The 26,029-nt window shown below is 35.8% G+C and overlaps 2 protein-coding genes across 3 annotated transcripts in view; one reads left to right on the top strand and one right to left on the bottom strand.

Annotated features, from left to right (window-relative positions):
- Positions 1-17,697, bottom strand: part of LOC117102258 — a 22,026-nt gene extending 4,329 nt beyond the window's left edge. Inside the window, exons 1-9 of one of the 2 annotated variants that reach the window (XM_033242481.1) lie at positions 17,562-17,697; positions 14,406-14,581; positions 14,204-14,259; positions 12,650-13,073; positions 12,339-12,418; positions 8,099-8,285; positions 7,355-7,422; positions 2,764-4,353; positions 1,880-2,091 (exon numbers count right to left, since the gene is read on the bottom strand). In XM_033242481.1, coding sequence (XP_033098372.1) covers positions 1,880-2,091; positions 2,764-4,353; positions 7,355-7,422; positions 8,099-8,285; positions 12,339-12,418; positions 12,650-13,073; positions 14,204-14,259; positions 14,406-14,574 — 2,786 coding nt within the window. In that variant the 5' untranslated portion in view covers positions 14,575-14,581; positions 17,562-17,697. Of the gene's footprint in view, positions 1-1,879; positions 2,092-2,616; positions 4,354-7,354; positions 7,423-8,098; positions 8,286-12,338; positions 12,419-12,649; positions 13,074-14,203; positions 14,260-14,405; positions 14,582-15,903; positions 16,158-17,561 lie in introns of those variants that run through there. The other variant, XM_033242480.1, reaches the window with a different exon arrangement.
- Positions 17,698-17,814: 117 nt separating this feature from the next.
- The window catches only part of LOC117102246 (protein mono-ADP-ribosyltransferase PARP14-like), a 63,986-nt gene continuing 55,771 nt past the window's right edge, over positions 17,815-26,029 (top strand). The window contains exons 1-2 of the mRNA XM_033242469.1: positions 17,815-18,314; positions 18,469-18,560. Of these exons, the coding sequence (XP_033098360.1) occupies positions 18,086-18,314; positions 18,469-18,560 (321 nt within the window). The 5' untranslated portion in view covers positions 17,815-18,085. The remainder of the gene's footprint in view (positions 18,315-18,468; positions 18,561-26,029) is intronic.

Below are 26,029 nucleotides of genomic sequence, written 5' to 3'. Positions count from 1 at the left end.
TCTTCTTTCTCTTTCCCTCCCTCTCCCCTCTTTCTTTTCTCTTATTACCCAGCCCGGTACGATGGCTTGGTCAGCCCGGTAAAAACCGTCAGGGGAGGGGCAGTTTCCCCTTGCCCCCCACCCCCGCGCCTGTTACAACACTGGCTAACACGCCAATCATCCCCCCCAATGAAAAATATTTTTCTACACCACTGGGTCGGAAGAGAATCATGGATACTGGTTGAGGAGAGAAGAAAACTGAATAATGATATACAACAGACCAAGTCAAGAAGGATTAAGGAGGATCTGTTAGGGAGATACAGAGATAAAGACAAGGAAGTGAAATGGAATATGAGAAAAGATATTATAGAAAGTGGACAGATGACCTGGCAAATACAGCAGAAAAAGCAGCAACAAATGGAAGAATGAAAGAATTATATGAAATTACAAAGACACTGAGTAACGATAGAAAGAGACATATAACTACAGGGAAAGATAAAGATGGTAATTTATTGACAAAGGAGTCAGACAGGAAAAGAAGATGGAAAGAACATTTTGAGGAAACTCTAAACCGTCCCCTCCCAATGAATCCAGTTATGGAACTCGTGGATGCTACCGAAATTGAAGGAATAAACACAGGCTACATAACACAAACCGCGAGATTAAAGAAGTGCTGAAAAAGATGAAAAAAGGCAAATTAGGTGGAAAAGATGAGATCACAGCAGAATTACTAAGAGCAGATATAAACGTCACAACAGCATGGCTCGAAGAAATATTCAAAATTATATGGGATAAGTGTACAGTATTGGAAGGAGGAGAGGAAACAGCATGGTTTAAAGTCAAAACAGGAGTTAAACAAGGTGACGCGATGTAAGGATTTCTTGTAATAGATTGGATCATGAATAGGTCAACGGAGGGAAACAAAACGGGAATACGGTGGAAATTTATGAAAAAGCTGGAAGATCTCGATCTCTTTGCAGATGATGTGGCTTTAATTTTACCAACTTCACAATTCAGGCAAAAAAAAATAAATCAGATGAACCGAGCTTCTAACAGAACTGGCCTAAAAATTAATAAGACGAAAACAGAAGTTCTCAAAATCAACAGTAAATCAAACAGCAAAATCAATATAGATGGAGAGGAGTTAAAGGAGGTGGACAAATTCACATATCTTGGAGCAACAGTCAGTACACAAGGAGGAGGAGGAGATGACATAAACACACATATGGCCATATGTGATATCAAATGAAAATCTGCTAGAATGCACAAACATGAAAAGAATAAGCAAAGAAACACAAATTAAAAGATGGAAATGGATTGGCCATGTGTTAAGGATGGACACCAATAATCACTGTATGAGAGCAATGACATGGAAACCGGAAGGAAGGAGGCGAATTGGGCGCCCGAAAACTACCTGGCGGAGGACATTGGAGAAAGAGAGGGACACCTAGGATGGAGATCATGGAACCAGGTAAAACAAGTCACCATGGATAGAAACGACTGGAGAACCGTCACAGCAGCCTGATGGGCCACGAGGCCCGAAGAGGACAAGTAAAGTAAGTAAAAATACTATAATTTGAGCTTTTGTCTCGCTCTTAAGTATTTTTCTTTAATGTCTTCAGGTACTTGATTAGCTATAACAAAGATTTGTCTACCCAGAGAGTTATCCCCAAATTCCTAGTCTACCCTATCGAATTAGGTTGATGAGATGGCAAGGTTGTGTAACAGGGGCAGATCAAGGGTGCGGCAAGATATGGGGGCTAGGGCCCAAAAAATAATTGAGAAAAAGAGAGATAAGAAAAAGAAATGGAAAAAGGGAACATGGTAGTCATTAACATGACTTATTTTTAATTTAAATTCCATGTAGAGTGTGTGATGCTTTGAGAAAATGAATACTTACGGTCCACCATGTACATTGGTTTTGTGATGAATATCGTTCCATGTAACTACATTTGAGCACCCAGATGTTGTTGATGTTCCGACAGTAAATACGAGTTTAGCATCAAACGCCCTTCTCAGGAGTTTAGCTACATCTTTCCCTTCAGGGTTATTTGGAAGGTAAGCTGTCCGGTGAGCTCCCTGAAAACTTTGTCCAGGATTCGGATGGTCCTTCTACAGAAAGTAATACGGGAAAATATTGATGATGATAAAATGTTGTACAAATTGATAGTGACATAGAAAACAATAACAATAGCACTCAGTAGAAAGCATATCTCCGCAAGAAAGTCTCACTTAGATAAGTTAATTAGTTTTTGAGATATCTGTTCTGCGACATTTTGCTTTGAAGGGTGCATATCTAATAAATGATCATCCAATAAAATCAACTACATGATGATCACCTGAATAATGATCACATACAGATTGGTCACCTGCGTAATGATTGCCTGCTTATGATCACCTATAAAACCTGCACAATTATCACCTGATCACCTCCTATGAATGATTATCTGATAAATTATACACAACATAATGATCACCAACTGAAGTAATCACTTGCATAATAATCATCTGCATAACGATCACCTGCAAAGTTATTACCTGCACAATGATCGCCTACCTATCATCACCTGCAAAATCTGCATGATGATTACCTGATTATTGATCACCTGCATTCTGGTTACCTGCATAAGGATCACTTAATTCATTATTAATTTCTTATTAAATATCAATAAAATAATATTAATAGTAATTAATTTTTTTATTATTGGTGTTCATAATTATAATGTAGCATCTAACACTCCAGTGAATATTTTTAAGGTGTCAAAAAATAAATACTTGACATACTGTTTGTATTCCAGAAGAAATCTGATAATTGATCTCGATAGTTCCACATCCAGCATAATCTGGTAGATCCCATGTCCTCTCGGATGTATTCATAGTGCCTGGAGGTTGGTTGCCTTTCATTTCTCCACAAATCATTCCACAAGACGGACATACTGGTTTCACTTTGAAAGCTTGATCGATGCAATCTTTACAGAACTTATGTTTACACTTCAGTTCCTTGAAGTCATCACTGAGGTCATCAAGACAGATCACACAAATGTCCTTTTCCTGCTCCGTACTATCACGTTCACCTTCTTCCAGTGAGCTTCTTAGTCTAGAGCTGCTGGTGTCATCATTTTCAAAATGTTTTAGCAATCTGTCACTAATTCTGTGTTTACATTGCGGACATTTTTTGGACCCAGCATTTTTTCTAATTGTTGATAAACAAGTGTTACATACAACATGATTGCAATCCAAGATGAATTTTTTATGAGGTCTTTTGCAATGGCAACACTTTGTGTTTTCTACATCTGTAAATTTAACTTCTTGCGATGCAGCACTTGGTTTACATACACTGGTTGCTCTCTCTCCTTCCACTTCACCTTGGATGCATTCCATATCTTCTTCTGTTGCAAAACTCTCAGTTTGTCTTGCTTTCTCACTTGTGAATACTGTGAATGCATCCTGAATAGTTAAAGCAACATATATATTTTTATCTACAATTCTAATCTCTTTCAATCCAACCTGTTTACCCTTTGTATAACCATTCCTTAAGGCAATTAATGCATTTGCCAACTCTTCTGCACATTCCTGCAAGTCACCTCCATACAGGCCAGCACTGATAAGGGGCAAGGCAATCGATTTTGCATTGAGCTTGCTTGCATGCTCCAGGCAATTACAAAATGTATTAAATAAGTCACGTCTAAATTTGTATCTGGACTGTCTATTTGGACCTACAGCATGGATGACATGCCTGGCTTTCAGATTGTAACCCATTGTCTCTACAACTTCACCAACTTGCAGTCTATAGCCCCTGCGGTGTATGATATCATTGCCTTCTCTTTCAAGTTCTGGTCCAGCTCTCTTTGCAATAGCCAGTGCAACACCGCCACCATGTTCTAAATTACAATTCGCAGCATTTACAATCACATCCACATCTTCATCTGTGATGTCACCATGATGTATTATGACCTTGGTTTCACCAAACAGATTATACGCGACATCATCAATTTGACAGACTTCGAGGGTGCTGCTTTCGTCAGTCATTGGTACATCGCTGCTCGGCAATCTTCCAATTTCTGGTTCTTCTGTTATCATTGCTTGAGGAAGCATTTCTTTAATGTGTTCTCTCTCATATGTTGGAGGATATCTAATGTCACTTTTTCTGTATGTAACTTGCATTCCTTCATATGACTCATTTATGTATTTGGCAGCAAAGTCTTTCAGCTCTTGCACACTGTCTTGAGCATAAAATAGGTATTCGTTTGGGGCAATGCATTTCCATTTCACCCCTTCTTCCTTGTTCAGAGTGTTCTTGATTTCTGGAAAAACCTGAAGAGCAGATTCACTGAATTTGCCAACAACACATCCTGAGAAAAATTTCACCAGTGACTGTAAAAAAAATATTCCATAATTTAGCTATCATATTTAACTTATCAAATAGATTGAATTTATAATCCTGTGACAAATTTCACCAGTGACTATAAATAAAATATTTACCATAATTCAGCTATCAAAACCTAGTATGGGGTAGATCTACTCAAATAAAAAAAAACAAATTACAAGTCTTACAAAATAGAGCGGCAAAAATAATTCTGAAAAAAAGAAAAGATGATTCAAGTACACAAACTTTGCAGACCTTAAATTGGGAAAATTTAGAAAACAAATTGTATAAAAATGAAGCAATAACCATGTATAAGATTTTTCATTCAGGGAACAAAATTATTTAACCAGATTAAATGATGTCTTAAAAGTTGATCGTCCTCACACGGAATACAAAAAGAAAAGTTTATCTTACCGTGGTGCTATTCTCTGGAACGCACCGGATGAACATGTTAGAAATTCTTCAAGTGTTAAAATATGTAAAACACTTTTGTAAAATGTTTTGGTCTTTTCTTCATTTTTTGTATCTCGTATTTGTATATAATTTTATCTTTTTTGTGATTATGTGTTAGTTTTATTTTATACTGTTATTTTGCAACTTCAATGACAACATGGCCTTGTAGATTAACACCCTCTGGGTGAAACAAGCTTTCCGTGTAAAAATAAAGTTTTAATAATAATAATAATAATAACAACTTATCAAATAGTATATATTGAATTTCTAATAATGATAATAATTCAGGTTCAGCTACTTTCTATTTTCAGTATCAACATCATCATGAGAGCAGCTTAGCTCAGTCAGCTAAACAGGTGTGTGCACTGAACTGTGGGGAACTCTAAGTCCCCGGTTCAATTCCAATCGCTGCTTTCCTTGTGTTCCAGCTGAAGGGCTGAAATACAAGTTACAATAGCGCACCATCTTCCAGATGAAAAATTGAAGCCGTTGGTCCATTGTGAATTATGGCCCATGTGCACGATAAAGAATGCAGTACACTACAGTTTTCGGAAAAAGAGTAGGAGATTGTCTCCTGGTGTACTGCATAATCACCACCAGAATGACACCCACCGGAAATAAGTCATTCTTCAGACTTTTGCAGGTTATACAACAAATAAATCCATCGAATCAATCCATCCATCACCACCCCAACCAAGTCACTTTATCTATGTTTGTCTCTCTGCACCCGGGCCCGGAGTATAAATGTATACCCGACAGGACATAATGAGTTGGAATAAAATTGATTTAGTGAATTACAAACATATGGATATGCAGAAAGAAAAGGAATAATAAAAAAAAATAATAATAAAAAAAAAGACTATGGCTAACTATAATGGAAGATGAAACAAAACTAAGAACTGTTGCTACAACAATTGTTTGAGCATTTACAAATCAACTTTGTTGTATTATATTTGATCTTCGCTGCTAATTATAAATATTAGGTTTATTTAAATTTGACACAGATTGAGGGTTTAGGAATTATACACTTACAAAAATAAATTTATTATTATCATTAAAAAAGCTTTTACAAATCTATAGGCCCAGTTCAACACGCAATGAATATTTATTTATATTTTCTCCCTATTCAATAGTATATACATTATGCCTAAAACACATCTTTAATCCCTGTACAGACTATCAATTTTTTTTTGACAAAAACATGTGATATGCCTAAATATGGTCATGATGACATCACATTATGACCATATATAGGCACATCAAGACTATATTTGGGCATACAACAGTTTTTTGTCAAGAAAATTAGTGTGGACAGAGCTTAAGGTAATAGAGAGCTTTCGCTATCTTGTTTGAGAACCAATATGCCGAGAAAATTTCCCGTTCTCACTAAAAGATTGTGTTCCCCGAGAACCAAACCCTTGGTGGCAGCGCACCCTGTTGCTACAGCCGTGGCACGCACTTGGGCCGTAATGGCACAGAATGGCTAGGGACTAGCCTAGGATGAAAAACATTGTTAATGTCAAAATTGCAATCAGTATTAATTATGATAATTTTCTCAATGTAGTATATAATAATTTGTTACAGAATATAATCACATTGCATTGAAATGTTGCAATACATTTACTTTCTAGTTCTCGATTCATCGCCCGAGATCCAGCAGCTGAATCTCGGTTTGCGAGTACGAGAAAAATAAAACTAGGCCTAATGTGGTACACAAAAAATATGCACATTTCTTGGATTGGTTCTCTAGCAAGACAACGAAAACTCTCGAAGGATCCCATCCAGCTTCCACTAAACTTGCAATAGGCTTAGTAGTTAGGGAATTTGTACTGGTATATTGCAACTAAGCATCATCTCCATGGTCACAACAAATGAATAAAAAAAAACTAGAATTGCTCCTTTTATGCTATGCAGTAAAGGCATAGCCTCTCCACAGTGTGATTTTTCTTTGAGATTTGATAAGTAGGAATTTGAAACCAAATCTTTAGTTATCGTGGTAACAAAAAATTTACCTCAACAGCGATGACATGACAAAAAATTACAATTTCCCTTAAATTAAAAATTTTCTTTGGGAATTATGACAGTATTTAGTATAAATTTCCTGATTAGTGAAATATTAATTATGCAAATGAACAATTAGCATATTCACAAACCAAAAGGCTCTGTCTTCTTATATTACCATCTTGCATTCTGCCAAGCAATCAAACCTACCACTTTAGTTATCGTGGTAACTAGCCTAAATTACCTGATTAGTCAAATATTGATTATGCAAATGAGCAATTATCATATACGTAAAAGGAACAATTAATTCTTTCTTCTTATTACCATCTTACATTCTTCCAAGTTGGAAACCATTTCATGGTAACAAACAAATGAATAACAATGACAAGAACGACAATAACAACGACAACATGACGGTAAAAGCAATAGCCTCCCCAGAGCTTCGCTCCTTCAGGAAGGCTAATTATAATAGTGCATATCTTTCATTTGCTAATATTTTCATCATCACTATTAAAACTGTATCTTTTTTTTCCAAAAATAATAATTATTAGTCACCTTTCCAAAATGAAGCACATCACCATCTTTTGCAGTAATAGTCTTCTTCTGAAGCAAACCATCTGAAACTGAATCAAGAATTTAAGAAAATAACAAACCTTTAGAAAATTAAGTTACCAAATTCAATAAATGTATCTTGATTAATAGCCATAAAAAGCCATTTTCTGTAACTGTTATAACAATTAATATATTGTTCAACTAATAACAACTATATAATGCCTATATTCTGTTTACCAGCAATGTTTAGTGGAGCACAGTTTGTTATTTGAAAATTGTAAGTGACCTTTAAAACACAAACATTAATAATCATTTATTTTTTGGGGGAGAGTGAGAGGAAATACATTCCAATAGAATACAGTATTATTACTTACTGCATTCGTGGTGTTGAAGTTCATAGGTAAACACAATCGTAACAGAAAACACAGCATTAGATGGCATTTTTACTAGACCTGAAGGTCGTGGTTTTCACACCCTTTGTAGAGGGGTTTATGTCAGCTATAGTGCAGTGGTGGTGGTGGGGGGGGGGGAGGTGTGCACCAGCTTCATCAAATAACAAGCACAGGTGGTGGTGGTTTTCTCAAAATTTTAATAAAACAAGAAATATACCTATCATCTGCTTTTAGGCTTTACAAGGTAAATGTGTGGAACAAGGACAAAAACAAAGTTTAACCCAGGACCCAAGGAAGGCATGTTATGCACCAAGCTACAGATTCACTCATTGTATGTTACTACAAACAAACTTACCTGAGTTATCATCAAACTCAACTAAAGCAATATCTCCAGCTTGACCAACCATTACGTCATTTACATCACCTCCTCCAAGTGCCTGCGTCTGTAGGTTGATAGTAAGCTTGTCTTTTGTCGAGTCAATGTCATCATGTTTTTTGAAACCTCTGACAAGTATATATTGGTGGTCGAGATCACCATAGTCCTGATGAAAGCAAAGTTTATTTGAATATTTTGTAAAGAACATTGTATAGTGTGGGTACAAATAAATACATCAAAATATATTTACATTGCTTGATTAAATGAACTATTATTTTTTGGAAGTGTCAATCGAAGTGTACACTCTTCCACGGTTAACATACAGAGTACAGTATACCATTAAGCTAAAGATACAGTCTCCCAAACATAAGCCTATGAAATATGATGCCACATCTGTCAACAATTTTTTACTTCTACAGTTACTCAGTCAACTGCCAATGCAAAAAACATGGATGGATTGGGGAAAGGAGGGGCATTATTTTCTTTCCATACAGTTAAGGCAGAAATTATAGAGGGTGCTACTTAAGGTCATTTAGGTGAACCGATAACATGAATATGCATGTTCCCTTCGCGAGCGGTGAAAGTAGTGTTTGCTGCTTGTGGAATATGAAAGCTACAGTGTAACAGTAGTAGGGTAGGCCCAAAGTTTCTTAGTAGTCGGTCGAGACGTGTAGTCGACACAGTGGCTGCCAGCGACGAGTATACTCGCCCACAGGGTGTTGGTGAGGGTGCCAGGGACGAGTATACTTGTCAAAATCGGGGTAACATTCCAATATTTTTAACTTTTTTATTATACATTGTAGAACAGACTCAACGGCTAGTAGTTTGGGGAAAGATACACCTAGACGATAACGTACAAATGACGTAATGTATATTTGTTGTGTTATGTTGCCGGTAGTACACTAGAGCGGTGTGTATAAGTGGGGCGCCCTTTGAACATACTGTATACCAACCCATGTAAAAAGCGGACTAGATAACTCGCACTTGGCATAGTCAGTAGTCAGTAAAAAGTTCTATCACAGTGCCATCGACAAGTATACACGCCCCCTAATATTTTCCGGCCAATTTATTAGACACACAATTTTGATGATATATGGCTATGATAAAATTTCAAAAAAGTATGTTTGTACATGTAAACTTGTTTTGGCACATGGGAAGGAACCTTAAAAAAGGTCTGGCAGTCAACGTGTTAATGGACTATTATTAGTATTGTGTTGTAATTATACCACTGTTTACATACAGCATGGTCTTTGAAAGTATAAAAAGCAGCGTTGAATCTGGTGGGTTATTTGAGTAGCAGTGAAGCATAGCATACTAACTGCTATAGTACTATACTACTGATTCTGAAGGATATAGCCTATATAAACGTTTAGAAATGCTTGGACACAGGTATTAAGACAATTCTAACCTCAGTATTCTTAAAACAAATTTAATCTTATTTAGAACTAAAACTTCAAAATAACGTCATTTCGTATTCTAGGGTCAGGCTAAATCACCGACATTAAATATTTACCCCACTAAAAACTGTTTGTAACTCACGATAAAGTGAAACGAATAAAAACTATTGTAAACACAGGTTTGATATATCTTTAGTGCGTTAAACAAAAGAGACATCAAGTTTAGCTTCCAAAAAGCAGAAATTAACATGTTTTGCTAGCCACATGCGATAGTTCCTGATTTGCACAAAATTTTCTCCCGTTGCGGTCACGTACCTGTAGCTTCACCATAACAACAGCAAAGATGGCGCCGCCCTCCCTTGGGCTCATCTATAATAGTTATCCAAAGAAGTAAATTTTCAGCGACTGTTCAAATTCTCTATCGTTTATGTTAACGACTAATAGTTATTATTATAGGAAATTAATTAAGCAAATGATTATCTACTATGAATTTTGAGGAAATATGTTTTTGAACAGAAGGCCGCAGCTTAATATTCATCCGCATTACCGGATCTCTAAAATTTCATCTGTTATAAAAATGAGCTCTTTTCATTGGTTAATTTGATAGTTGTTGCTTGCCAGCCGTTTTCAGCTGAACTAAAACTAGGACTTGATTTAGTTGTAGTTAGAACTTTGACTACATTGCTTACAAATTTAAGTTTAAGTTGCAACCAGAGGACTAAAAGGGGGGGCTGCGTTATGGAGAGTAATGTGTGACCGGAAATGGTTTGCCAGTTGGTTGTTACCATGCGCCAGTGATGTTGAAGTACAGCAAGATGAAACTATTTATGTAATGCATGAATAAAGTTCGGGGTTTGTCGGGTAGTGAAATGATTATTGTACATTTTAAGTGCTCCCCCATGCATAAGTATAAGCTAAATTACGGTGATTAATTAGCGAAAATATGGAGACAATCATTTCGAAGTTCCCTCTTTCTAAGATGGGGATGCAAATGCTTTGTGAAAATGAGTACGCCGCGGTACTCATTTTCACAAAGGAATACATGCAGCTGGTTAGCTAACAATATGCAAATTTACATGAACACCTAAGAGGAAGTTGTAATCACGTTCTCTTGCCTAGCAAACGTCTGTACTGTAGCGTGGGGGGGGGGCTAGCCTACTGATGTACTGTGTATAGCGGGGACGATGAAGCATAATATGACTAGGCCTAGGCCTAAGTAGACAGTGCAATTATAGGCCTATGTGATAGAAAGTACACTTTCGAAAGAAATAAATTAAAATAAGAAAAAAAAAATTAACTAGGGCCTAGAATAATTCAGTTGCAGACGTACCTTATTTAAGTATGCTAACTATGCGGCTCTTGTAGCCCTAGCTAGGCAAGGCATTCATGTGCAAAGCAGTGGTGTTTGTTTATCCATGAGAAAAGCATGCCGGGAAAGTTTGCCTTACAAGGAAAAGTTGACGTAATCTAGCTTATGACGTATGCATGCTAACTATAGTGTGAGTGTGACGTCACCAAAAAATAAAAATTTTCTATTATAACCAAAATATTAATAACTACAAGGTTTGTGGGCGTAAATTCCCTTAATACGAATTAAGGGTAGCACCATCTCCTTGCCATACAAATTACAGCTCACATTGACGTCTCAGTCGAGAAATACGGGTAGCTGAAGTTTTTGTCGAAAATCTGACTACGAAACCAAATCGAAATTCACGTTCCACTTCTGACTCTTGAGTTGCTTCGCACACGCCGCTGAGGGCGGCATTCTGGGAACCCTGCGTCTAGGACTTAATGAAGTTCTAGATCGAAGTTCGACTAAAGTTCGTTTTAAGAATACTGGCGTAAGTATTATTATAAATGTTGATTTCTCACAAACATTACGTTCATATTCAAAAAAATTGAATAGCTTATAAATATTAGATGAAAGTAAAAAATAGCTTTCACTGATTGACAGACAGTTCTATAAAAAAAAATCCTTAAATGTTACTCACTGTCTGTTAATTGACAGATTTTTTTTTTCTTGTTAAAATTTTTAATTGTAATAGTTGTAAGTTAACAACTGTGTCCGAAGTACTTGTACTTTGTTTCTACATTCCTAAATGTTTATCCAACAGAATCAGTACTACTTTTACTAAAAACTAAACTATGTCAAGTAGTAGATACATGCTTCCATTGGAAGCTACTTTTTTACTTATGTTATAAGACTACAAATATATAATACTAACACTAAGTTTCTATAACAACTGTTTTGTTTTTTTTGTAATTTAAATGGTGAATTTAAGGTCTATGTGTGCCACATTTTTCCAAGCTGGATTTGTGAGCAATACATTATTAATACTGTAAATAAATTACACATCTCAGATTGCATGGGGAAGAGTATGACGTTTTGATTGTGGGAAGCAGAGGATCGACTGAAGTGGAGGGTGTTATCATCAAAGTGCCCCAACGGTCTTCGGACTATGGGAGTGACTTGACCTGACCTGAATTAAATTATTTAATTTCAAATTTCTAGAATATTTTAATTATAATACATAATATTATTTTATTTACACTTTTACGCAATAATTTTATAATTATTATACATTATAATAATTATTACTGTTGTTGTTTCTATTTAGGTTAAATATTATTTATTAATGTATATCAATCTTTTGTAATGAATGTTTTTTCCACACATATTTAACCACTTCATCAGGAATCATTAAACCACTTATTCACTCAAATAAAATTTGCTGTAGTCAAGATTTAATATAATTTAACAATTTACATTTAAATACCATCCATCACAAGATATATAAATAATGAATACTGTACACACTTACTGTCAGAGCTTTGATTTGAAGTTTGTGATCCGGAAATCTGAGAGTGTTCATTATTCCTTTAGCCTTCAAGTTATCAACCACTAGTTTACAAGGAGTTAAAAAAATACTCAATATATAGTTTGACGTATGGAAGTTGAAAAAGTAATTCTTTTATGGTATATTTTGTAGCTTATCATTTATCCATATGAATGTTGTAGGTGAAAAGCAATAAGGCATTAGCTTTCGCACTATTTAAAATATCTTTGATTTTGAATGTAAAACTTGATTTGTGCATAAAATCAAACAAAATCATTAAAAAAGAAAACAATTACCATGACGTTCTGAGAAGACTGCAATAGCACTATCTGTCAGTGACCCCACTGGATGTATACATTCCACATCACCACCACCATCTTTCCTTTTCTGCAAAGCTATCTTAATCCTGTCTACAGATGTTCCTATTGGAAATCCTGTGACAACAACACTTTGTGAGATGAAGTCATTGATTGATGTGTCATAATTTGCAAACTCAGCATTGTAAACAGCTTTGAGGTATTCTTCAACTTTTTCAGTTAGCACTGATATAAGACCCATAATACCAGACAAGTCACCAAAAACCAACAGACCGCCATCACTACATGTGTAACTTCCCTGCAATTTTTGTTTTATTTCTCGACTATCTAAACTTCTTGCAAGTTCAGTAATGACTGTACTCAATTCAATGGCGCAGAAATCTGATTTTTCATCTTCAATTGTCTGTGTATAAAAAAATAGTAAAAAGACTTCATAGATTGGATGTTAAAAAATCCCTATTTGTTGATATTTAATTTTCACTATAGATATGCTCTTGTCAATTTATAATCGTAATAGTTATTTTAAAAGTTTATTAATTAATGTTTATAATCATGACCTAAAGCCCAAAGACACCAAACTTTAATGTGCCACACTAATTAAATATTTCAGGCATAACAGTGTCAGGAAAGGGGAAGTGTTAGGGAAAGGGAAGATGTTTCAAAAGTAAAAATCAATAAATTCAGTTAGATCTTAAAAAAGAAAAACATCCTCCTCAGTTTTCTATATGTGGCAAAGACAAGCAAAAAACAGATTATTAATACAGGGTTAAACATTAAAAAGAAAGCTATAAAAATATGGTAATAGAACTTAAATCCGACATTTTGTTACAGGACTTTAAACATACAACTGTATTTAGAACAGTATTTTTGAGAAATCAGCCCTTAAAGTTTACGATTTTGGACCATCACCAAATTGTAACAAAATCTTGGTTCAACGTCGAAAAAATAACAACATAGCATAATGTAGTATATATAATGTTTAGTTTGTGTAATAAAATAGATTTTGAAAATGTTGACATTCAAACATCATTTGGCCATTATCTCTAAAACATGATTTACGAGAAGTGATAGGTTTGGCTTGTCTTTGCCACATGTTTTAAATGGGAGCCATGCCATTGTATTGTATTAACTCAAATATATTTTCCTTGTTTTCTCTTTCTTATAGAAATCATTCCCTTTTCCAAATACTTTAAATGATATTATGTTCCATTTGGCACCTATGTTTTGAATAGGAGTTGTTGCTCTTGTTCCCATGTTTTTATATCGAAACCAAGCCCCTTGTTATAAATAGGAAAAATATGTGTTGTTTCACTAGAAACATCCTTGTATTAGAATTACGAAAATAATTTGGTGACTTTAAAGTGATTTTCTGAGTTTACTGCACATATTGTTGGGTATTGTTTTAAATTTATAATTGGAATTTGTTCATCTCTTGGCTATTATCGTGTACTTCACTTCATTATCAATAAAGGTTCCATAACAGATGTTAATTTATCATTCTCCAATTCACAGGCCTATTAAACAATATCTTACAAGAAACTTTTTGAAGTGAACATCTGCATAGTTCTTCTTTGATAACTTGTCAAAATCTGAAAAAGAAACACAGTTGAATTAAGATAATTAAAACTGCAAATGGATATATATGACATACTCTATGAACATCAAGCAAATTAAAATAAGAAAATATTCTTATCAACTATGACTGCTTCAGAGGTAGAAGGCTGTCTTACAATACCTTTCTGATCTTTTAAAATAGCCAATGCCATGGGATTACTTCCAGAGATAGGCATGAATTTGTCCAAGAAGAATCCATTTTCTTTAAGATAATCTAGAGTAAGTTGATCATTACCCAATGATGGGTAACTGCCAAAAATCAGTACACATCTGGTAAATATGTCATCCATAATAATTCTGTTGAAATAAGAAATAGGTAAAACTTGACTTGATATGTAGGTTTGTAAAACAGAACCCCGAGTTCATTTGGCCCGGGTCGATTCGGATAGGTATTTCGGCCGTTTTTTAGGGCCAAAATGACCTAGGCAAGGAGGCTGAAACGACTCTGCGATTGCTTTGATTGGTCTATAATCGAAACCAAAATATAAGCACTTCACTTTTCAAATGCCTATTATTGTATCAGTTGTACACCTGCCAATTCATGACATGTTCCGACTTAACCTACCGGCAAGTTTTACTCTTTTAGCCGACAAACACAATACAGTACATGCAATGTATTGGCATTGAAATGGAAATATTTTGGAAATAGAAATGGGATTTTTTATTTTTATTTTTAAATGCATCGTCGGAAAACATGACATGAGATTAAATGTAATACGGGGATTTGGTTTTTAGTGTCAATGTTTAAAAGTAAAATTGAATTAAAAATATTCCCAATAAGTTTAAAAAAAAAAAGTGAAGTTAGTACTAATTTAAATATTCATATATAGCTATTTTTTCTACCTACTGTACGGTAAACTTCTTTAAATGGTCCTCATATCCACACCCTAATTCGGAGCGTTAACAAAATTGACATACTTTACTATATTTAAACATGACAAAACTATTCTGCTAATTGTCTCTTTTATCCATTGATCCATTTTCGAGATATTTAGATCTGGGACCTTATGGCCCTCAAATGCACAGCAGAATTTGGATCGTCACCAACACTACATAATTTCTTCCTTGGACCTTGGTTAAGCTTCCACGAAAAGTTTCATTCATGTCAGCTAATTAGTTTTTGAAATATATTTTCTGGGACGTTTTCATTTAAATGGTCTTCATATCCAAACCCTACTCCGGATGGTCACCAAAATTTAAACATTTCTTCATCGGAACATGCAATGACAATTAATATTCTGGGTAGTGTCATTTAGAGCCACTGATTATTTTTAGAGATATTTAGGTCTGGGATCTCAGGATTTTATATGACACTGGCATCAAGTGCACACCAACACTTCATAATTTCTTCCTTGATAAGTTACTTGAAATTTCACGAAAGTTTTATTCATATAGGTTGATTATTTTTTTTTTAATATCTAGTCTGGGATGGTTTCCTTTCAATGGTTGTCATATCCACACCCTACTTCGAATGGTGACTAAAAGTTTATCAATTCATCCTTGGGTCATATGTAACATTTCTTGTATCTTCCATTTAAGATCAGTGCAGCTGTTTTTGAGATATTTTGAACACAAGAAAGATGCAAAACCTTAAAAATTTAAATGACCCTCAAACTCACCCTGGAATTTGGTTGAGAACAACACTTGATAATTTCTTCCTTGTAACTTGGTTAAACTCTCACGAAAGTTTCATTCATATCAGTTGATTAGTTTTTGAGATATCGTGCAGCCCATGAATTTCACATCGGCAATCAGCAATCTGACCATATTGCAGAGCCACAATTTCTGCAGGATGGCAATTTTTTGCCGACCTAGGCTAGGCCTAGACTTCTTCATAAACTGCTTGGAAAGTCAATAATTTGACTGAAGCATGCTATAGCAGAAAGTAAATTCCATTTTAATATGTTGTCAAACCAAGGAAATTGGTTGTATGTAAAACAGATTTGTTTGTATGTACAATAATTATTTCTTTCTCGCCTAGGTAGGCCTAGTCGTTTCGTACGCTAGGTAGGAGTGACACTAGCCAGCCAAGGCCTAAAACATCGCCCAATTGGAGCCAAGTGGGCTGCGTAGATAGTAATGCTTATCTAAATCTATTATTTGTCTTCATTGTACAGTATTATTATCATATTTAAAATGTTGTTTATTATCTAAAAACATATTGTACACCAAATTCTACTGTCCATTTAAACAAAATCACAATCGCATCGTGACTTCACTACAGTCAAGTACCAGTACATGTGTCTAAAGATCCCAGATAGACCATTCTGGGCATGCGCATGAAAGTTCTGTCAATGCTAGGAAGGCTTTCACCAACAATATACTGATTTAGTAGAGATAAATAAACAAAAACACAATCGCATCGTGACTTCACTACTGTTAAGTACAGTACATGTGTCTAAAATCCCAGATAGACCATTCTGGGCATGCGCATGAAAGTTCTGTCAATGCTAGGAAGGCTTTCACCAACAATATACTGATTTAGTAGAGATAAATAACAAAATTACTATCTATGATGACGATGTAAAGTCCTTCGGAAAAATCGTAGTTTATATTATAGGACTAGGCCTGAGGTCCATCTCACTGGTACACACAATCCATGGCCATGCATATCCGGCTTACATGTGCCAACGTTTTTATTCAATGTCACGCCATAAACACAAAAAAACAAAAAATGGCCTACAGTAATCAGTATCAAAAGGTTCAAATAGATTAAAATGTGAGCTAAGTGACCCTTGCACAGTTTGCAAATTGTTCGCTCATTTTAAAACTGTGCAACAATCTCCTTGGCTTGCAGTTTCCAAACTGTGCAGAATCTTCCAGAGTTTCAAATTGTGCAAAGAAATCCTTGCACAGTTTGCAAATTGTGCAAGTAGGCTAGGGCCTATCTATAGCTTGGGCATTTTGCAAATTGTGAAAACATCTTAAATTGAGTAGGACAAAGCCAAAGGTACATGCGATGCTCACAAAGAACTAAATTCGGTATAGAATAAAGGCCAAAACGCCTCAGAACGACCAGACAATCCATTCTTCACTATATAAAAACTCCCTTGTCTTACTTTCCACTACCCCCTGGTCCTCCTCCTCGAAGCAAGGTGCTCGTGTAGGCCCTAGGCCTGAATTACCCTAGGCCTATCCCTAGACACTTACAACAACAAGATGAGAGGTCACCTAGCTAGACCTTGAATCCCTTGATCAAAGCCTAGGCCTAGAGTAAGGTGTAGTTATTAGTCGACAATGATTTATATTAAAAATTAAACAATATAAATATACATACATTGTTCAGTCACGAAAAACATAGCAAACAGGATTAATTAATACTTCTGTCTTGTGATTGTATTGTAGTCTTATCCGAAATCGGGGACATCGACCGACATCATATCCAGGTATGTCGCAGAAATTAAGCAGTGGAAATTCCAACTTCACTCTGATTGGATAGTGCATATCAAATACGTCATACCTGTACTTGGGAATTTCCCAAACAAGAAATAAATGATTTTAACCAAGAAACCAAAGGGTTGAAGAAACGAACTCGCCTCAGTAATTGTCGGTTGCTTTTGCTTGGTTATTGTATATTTGGGGCATAATATTCTCATCTTTCAATGCACCTAAGTGTTGGGCTGACTCTTTTTTTTACTGTAAGTAGTTGGTTATAGCCTTGCGATTTAGAGGATTTTGATCCTTTTTATTTCGCAAAAAGACTCCATCCAATGATCAGTCTGCGATCGTCAGGCACATTCATTTTCTACTACCTAGGAGAGCTATGATTTTGAATCGACAGTAACTGTAAATTCATACAATATGTCTGTGTCTCCACCGCCGAAAATCGCCAAGGGTTCAGTAGCACCAAATGCAGCAATTTGTGTGAAGTTTAACGGTCTTCCGCAAAAATGTCCATGGGGCCTAGATGATAAATTACAGATTTATTTTCAAAATGAGAAAAAATCTGGAGGCGGAGATGTAGATAACGTGTGTCTCTTCAATGACGATGATGGTCCATACGCAATTATCAGTTTTGACAAGCCAGAAAGTAAGTTTTTTCCTCTACTATATTACTTTTTTGACTTACAGATAGGCCTACCTAGGCTAGTATCGTAGACAAAAATTCAAAACCTACAAAGATGGGCCAATTAATTATTAAGGAAATTGTTTCAAATAAAATCATTATTACATTATTATTTTAGCTGCACGCAACGTTTTGGCAAGAACAGATCATAAGCTGATAATTAACCAACATACGGTTGAATTATTTGTGGAATTATTTCCAGGGTTGGAGGTATGTACATTAATATTAAATGCTTTTTTTTGACTATTGTAAAACCTCAGACAGAAGCCCTGGTTTGAGACAATTGCTTTGTTTGGTTTAGGGTATGGGTTATAGAGTACTGGTTAACTATTAGTATTACTGTTACTGAGCATAAAATAAGGCATTGCAAATTAATACCAGTCTTGCTTCTTGTATCAAAATCTTATACAAATAACAAATAATATAATTGATTGTTTTTATTGTACGATACACTATGCAAAATACCTGTAAATGCAAATGTTGATTTGACTGTCATGATTGATTCCTAGGAGTACAGTATTAGCATTCTGTAACCAACAGGGTTACTATAGTAGTGGGTATTCTCAAACTCGGTGGTCGTCTTATACACAAGATGGTACACCAAATAATAAATTGCAATGGAGGATTATTATTCCTATCGGATATATACACAGTAATAGTAGGCCTACATAAGGCATCTGTAATATATTTACATAAACACTTTCAAAATCACAAGGGCTACAAAAAAATAATGTGTCACTCAGAAAACCTCTAATATTTAAAATTTTACATGTATTGTTAAAATTAGATCTATATTAAATGATTAATAATTGATTTAAAACCAGTATTATATCATATTGAAGAAAATGATTTTTATTATTTTGCCAAGTGTTTTGTAAGGACCACAATTAAAATATGTTTTAAATTTTTGGTTATCCTCAAAATTCGCTTTATTCTGTTTATGTATTGTAGCATTGCTGTACTTTTTAATTCTTCCAACTAAAGTCAATAAAGTAATCAGCACTTTGAAAAATAAACAGTTTTAAAATAAACTTTTACGAGGTTTGTGTTCCACCACCAAGAAGTCTGTTTGCCCCTTTAACTTTTAATAATGTGTTGGTTTGAATGGACCTATAGTCAAGGGTTTTATCTGTAAAGGTCCTTGCTTTGACATACACAATGCCTGGACTTTGAACATTGTAACTTCAGCAGACAAATACTCATGAGGTTAAATGATGTTAGATAATACAACTAAATATGTAAATCAAATATAATAAAGTTCAAAGTTGAATAATAATATATGTGACAGAAGAGGAATCTGACAAAAAAAAAGCCTCAGGCCTCTACTGAAACTTATCAATCATAGATACAATGAAACAGAAGATATCAGTCCGCAATCAAATGATACTAAACAAACCAAATGCAATTGTAAAGTAAAAAAGTGGTGTTCATTGGACGGTAAATGCCTAACTAGTGGTGTAATACACAAAGCAACGGTATCGACACCAAACAAATTCAACTTAGGCAAGTTCAACTAGTTCAGTTCAGTAATTATTTCACCAGATTGAGAAGATTGAATCAAAAGTTTGACCAAAATAGGTTAAGGTAATTGTTTGGTTGGTTGCTTTGAAAACACATACCCAAATACAATAATATAGTACACTACAATTTTAATACATATTATAGGCTAAGATGGGTAGTTTGGGATTTTTGAAAATCTATAAATAACTACCATGTCAAATCTACAAAAAAAAAACAAAAAAAAAAAACACATCAATCTCTTGGACTTTGTTCAAATTTTAGTATCTGGTTAGGACACGCTCTAACAGTTCCTGACAAATGAGCAATTATATATGGCGTGTTCAATCAAAATCCCATCACCAAACTTATAGAGAAGATTCTTTACATTATAATGTACATCTAGCATGATTTTGAAGAAAAAAAAGATAATTTTTATTCAACTTTTGAACTTTTTAATCTATAGCAACATTTTTATAGTCACTGATTTGAGAGGTTAACATATATTTAGAAAGTTATAGGGCTACTCAATAGCTGTAAAATGACACAAAAATCAGCTCAATAGGTACTATACTTACCAAGATATGGTCAGTTAAACGTGAAAGGTATCGCTTAGCACATACTTCGTTAGCACGTATCTCGCTAATTAAGAGCCTGAGATCAAACATTTTTTAATTTCTGATCGTTTTTCATGGGTTCCAACTGTAGTATTAGGTAGCCAAGTAATACAAGGTAGTCCAGTATAAACTAGAATGGAAACTTTTATTCTGCCAAACACTTTACGGCCTCGCCAGCAGCCATGCTGGAACAACAACAACAACCCAGAGGGCAGCACAACTATGAACCAACTAAACTGGCAATACGCCAATCCTACATCCCCCTTATTTGGTGTGGATTTACAATACTGTTAATAAACTCAAACAAGACTGTAAACTGAACAACTATTAAAAATATGATTACTTTAAGATTACCACTACAATTCTGATTACTTATTATTATTTATGAACTGACAGTTCATGTTACATAATCTCTGTACTTCCCATTCGGTTTAACAGTTCTTCCACTACGGGTCATCAACTTTGTTAAAGCATATGAGCGCGGCTCTGCTCGCTTTGCTACAACCGTCCCTTTACACTTTTGGTCCCTGACATAAACAAACTCTCCATCTCTCCTAGCTCTGGCAAGTTTCTGGCGTTATGTCGCCTATTAAACTGAGTTGCTTGATTTTTGCGATAATGGTGCTCACGCTCCGCTATATTTGACTTATCCGGGACTGCAGAGTTGGGCATCCATTGTAAGCAACTGAGTACGAAGTCTGAGTATGAAGTCTTCTATTCATTAATAGCTCACTTGGCGATTTTCCATTCTGGAGAGGAGATGAACGGTACAATAATAATGCTAAGTAAGGATCATCGTTCTTCTTAAAAATCGCTTTGGCAGTTCTGACCGATCTTTCGGCTTCTCCATTCGCCTTAGGATATTGTGGACTGCTGTACTGCGGACCATTATCAGAGACAACCGTGTCTGGTATTCCATGGACAGCGAAGATCTTCCGAAGTATGTCAATGATACATCACCTCGCGGTATGTATACCGCGAGATGATGTATCTACTATCTGTTCTATAGCGATCCATCGAGAATAATAGTCCACAACAAGTAGGTATTCTCTATTTCCATAGTTAAACAAATGTCCAATGTGTTCCCATGGGCGTGAAGGAAACGACGAAGGCAACAGTGGTTCAACTTTTGGTGGATTGTTGTATTTATTACAAGCGTCACATTTCTTAACCATGTCTTCAATCATTGCTGACATGCCAGGCCACCAAATAGAAATAGCGGCACGTCCACAGCACTTCCAGATTCCAAGATGTCCGCGGTAAATTTTCCTGAGCATATCAAGTCACAAGTCTCTTGGTACCACTATTCTGTTATCATACAGAATCAAATCATCCACAATCGAGAGATGATGACAATGTTCCCAGTGTTTCCCCATAAATGGTGTATCAGGCCTGTATGGAGGCCAACCATTCTTGCAGTACTCATAGATTTGGGTGCATTCAGCGTCGCTTCGCTGTGCTTCCTTGATCTCCCTTAGACGAGTAGGAGTCGCTGGTAAACTGTCATTTGCAGCCTTCGCAAATGTTTCAACTTCCTCAATTTGTATTAAATCACCTTTCGTAGGTAGATCCACCGGAGCTCTCGAAAGCACATCGGCAACCACCTGATTCTTGCCTTCGACATATACCGTATAAGTCAAAGTCTGAAGCGGAGGATTCGTGGAGGTAGTTTCGCTAGTTCCTTACTCATCAACAGACTGATCAGAGGCTTATGATCTGTTTCTACCTGAAAGTCCAATCCCATGACGTACTCCTGGAATTTGTCACAACTCCAAACCACCGCAGCTGAGACTAAAATGTGCTTAACTTGTTGAAATGCAGTTTGGTGTTTATCACCCCAAGTCCACACAGTGTCCTTACAAAGTAACTGTCGAATTGGTGCACTGATGTGTGCCAATCTTGGGACAAATTTCCCCAGATGTTGTACCATTCCTAGATATCTGCATAGTTCAGGGACGTTGCGCGGAACTGGGTACCTAGTAATGGCTGTGACCTTTTCGTCATATATCCTAACCCCAGCACCGTCAATGATGTGACCCAAAAATTTAACCTCGGTGCAATGAAAGTCGCACTTTTTAGAGTTGAGCGTGACATCTGCATCTCGCAAGTGAGATAAACGTAACTTAACACACGTGGCATGATTTGCTACACTGCTATGAATCAATATTTATTTATTTATTCATTAAGGTATAAAACACAAAACAAAACAACAGCAATCAACAAATAAAGACAACATAGGTGGTCAGGTGGAAAAATACATATCGAAATATCAAAACATTGAAATAATTCCAGTAGAAAAGTTAAAAATTAATTTCATATTACAAAATATATATATAAATACTGTATATACACCAAATTACTATAATTAAATTAAAATAAAAAAAAAAGTCAAAAAATCGTTATGATACAGGATTAAAATTAACACGAACTTAATTATTGCATTGATCAAATTAACAATTAGTAGGTATGGCAGAACTTCTATATCTTTCAGTTTTGCATCTGGAGATATCAAGAGTTCTAATTCTATTAGACCTAAGGGTTCTCTTGTGCTCGCGGCAAGGAGGCAACATGTCACGAACAGTCAGACTTAAGCAAATCCCTGCTAAAAGACAAAACAAGGGTTTCTCTCCTTGCCGCAAGTGATGGTAAACCCGTAACCTCTAGGGCATTGTCATTAATGTAGACAGCACCTAACATTATGCAACATGCTCTTTTCTGAATGGTTTCAATGCTATTGGCCATTTTATTGGTAATAGCACCATGCCATACTTGGCAAGCGTATTCCAAGATGGGCCTAATGTAGGAAGCATAAACAGTGAGTAGGTCATCAAGAACAACGTTTGCTTTCTTTAGTATACACAGAACAAACAATCTTCTTGATGCCCGTGAGAAAATATCTTGGGTGTTAAGGTCCCACTTCAAATTACATTGGATTATGACACCAAGCAATTTCATATGCTCTACTACATCAATGTTTGTGCTATTTAAATTGAAAATGGGGGACTCTACATTAACACTGACATCTTTCAAAAAATTTACAGTCATTATATGACACTTAGAAGGCTTCGGAGTCATATTGTTCTCATTGCACCAATTATTAAGATCATTAAGCATCTCCTGCATTGAGGGTCTTGCTCCTTTATTAACAGCCTCTCCCAGGGTGAGGTTGTCTAGGTATTTCCACCTTCTGCAGCTTCCAACACATGCATCATTAATGAGCACCAAGAATAACACAGGGCCTAGCTTTGTCCCTTTGACGCCACAAGTAATCTTACTAGAAGTAGATACATCCAGCATGCTTGGTATTCATGGTACGATAGATCGGTGAGGAAGCTGCAGATGGTAGGAATTATAGACGACTTCACCCCGATGTCGATCAACTTCTTAACAAGAATGGAATGGTCTACAAGGTCAAAGGCCTTAGTAAAATCAATTGCACACAAATTAACATAGGTTCCAGTACCACACTCAAGGTCTTTAAGGACTGTGTCAATTAGGCTTATAAGTTGATGGGATGTCGATGATTTCTTCCTACTTCCAAATTGTCTAGAATCTAAACTAACATTAATATCCTCCACGATCCATTTAACAAAAAAAGATTCAAAGACTCTAGCGAATATTGGTGTGAGGGATATTGGTCTATAAGGTCATTATATGATTTGACACTCTTGACTTTAGGAACTGGAATGGCAGTTGCCTTTTTCCAGAAGCTAGGGAATATACCTGCTTTAAGGGCACAATTAAAAATATCTGTTATTGGCGGCTCTAGTTCAGGGGCAAAGTCTCTAAGTAACCGTACAGGTAGGTCCTCAGGATGACCTGCTTTTTTTGGAGCTAACTTGCCAAGCCAAGCTTTCACTTGCCCGACAAATATATGTGGAGGTTCCTCACTTGCTGGCAAATAGGCAGGCAAAGTTTTAATATCTAAAGGTGGTAAACTTATTGCAGATACTTGAGAAATAAGTGTTAATGCATGTTCTCTGCAATATCTTTGCCGGAATGCCCAGGTATACTAAAGGTCGTCTGTTTTTTCATGTTACAGAGCTGTTTAATTCCCTTATGCCATTTGGCCATATTGTTAGACTTTAGATTCATTAGGGAAGTGCGATAATAAGATAGCTTGGCTTCTCTGATACCATCTCGCACCATATTGCGGAGCTTCTTCCATTCCTGTGTTTTGCCATGCTTTTCATACGCTTTCTGTCGAGCATCTAGTAGATTCCGGATTCTAGATGTCATCCATGGTCGATCTGCTTCTCTCATACGTTTATTAATAACTGGGAAGTTATCAGAGTATGTGTTGCGTGATTGTTACGCCTGAGGGCGCTATACACTTTCTCTCCAACGTGGATACAGCATAATCCTATAGCACACGAATAGTACTCACAATAAATACTCATCTGAAAGATGTGTATAAGAGACAGGACATATACCGTATAAGTCAAAGTCTGAAGCGGAGGATTCGTGGAGGTAGTTTCGCTAGTTCCTTACTCATCAACAGACTGATCAGAGGCTTATGATCTGTTTCTACCTGAAAGTCCAATCCCATGACGTACTCCTGGAATTTGTCACAACTCCAAACCACCGCAGCTGAGACTAAAATGTGCTTAACTTGTTGAAATGCAGTTTGGTGTTTATCACCCCAAGTCCACACAGTGTCCTTACAAAGTAACTGTCGAATTGGTGCACTGATGTGTGCCAATCTTGGGACAAATTTCCCCAGATGTTGTACCATTCCTAGAAATCTGCGTAGTTCAGGGACGTTGCGCGGAACTGGGTACCTAGTAATGGCTGTGACCTTTTCGTCATATATCCTAACCCCAGCACCGTCAATGATGTGACCCAAAAATTTAACCTCGGTGCAATGAAAGTCGCACTTTTTAGAGTTGAGCGTGACATCTGCATCTCGCAAGTGAGATAAACGTAACTTAACACACGTGGCATGATTTGCTACACTGCTATGAATCAATATTTATTTATTTATTCATTAAGGTATAAAACACAAAACAAAACAACAGCAATCAACAAATAAAGACAACATAGGTGGTCAGGTGGAAAAATACATATCGAAATATCAAAACATTGAAATAATTCCAGTAGAAAAGTTAAAAATTAATTTCATATTACAAAATATATATATAAATACTGTATATACACCAAATTACTATAATTAAATTAAAATAAAAAAAAAAGTCAAAAAATCGTTATGATACAGGATTAAAATTAACACGAACTTAATTATTGCATTGATCAAATTAACAATTAGTAGGTATGGCAGAACTTCTATATCTTTCAGTTTTGCATCTGGAGATATCAAGAGTTCTAATTCTATTAGACCTAAGGGTTCTCTTGTGCTCGCGGCAAGGAGGCAACATGTCACGAACAGTCAGACTTAAGCAAATCCCTGCTAAAAGACAAAACAAGGGTTTCTCTCCTTGCCGCAAGTGATGGTAAACCCGTAACCAAGGCATTGTCATAAGTAATGTAGGCAGGAGCTAACTTTATGTGACATGCTCTTTTCTGGATGGTCTCAATGCTATTGGCCATTTTATTGGTAATAGCACC

This window comes from Anneissia japonica, unplaced genomic scaffold (assembly GCF_011630105.1).
Source record: "Anneissia japonica isolate Jap-2015-1 unplaced genomic scaffold, ASM1163010v1 scaffold165_len1371125_cov188, whole genome shotgun sequence".
In the NCBI taxonomy this organism is placed as follows: domain Eukaryota; kingdom Metazoa; phylum Echinodermata; class Crinoidea; order Comatulida; family Comatulidae; genus Anneissia; species Anneissia japonica.
Note: the sequence above shows the minus strand (reverse complement) of the source record. Positions and strands in the feature narration are given on the sequence as shown.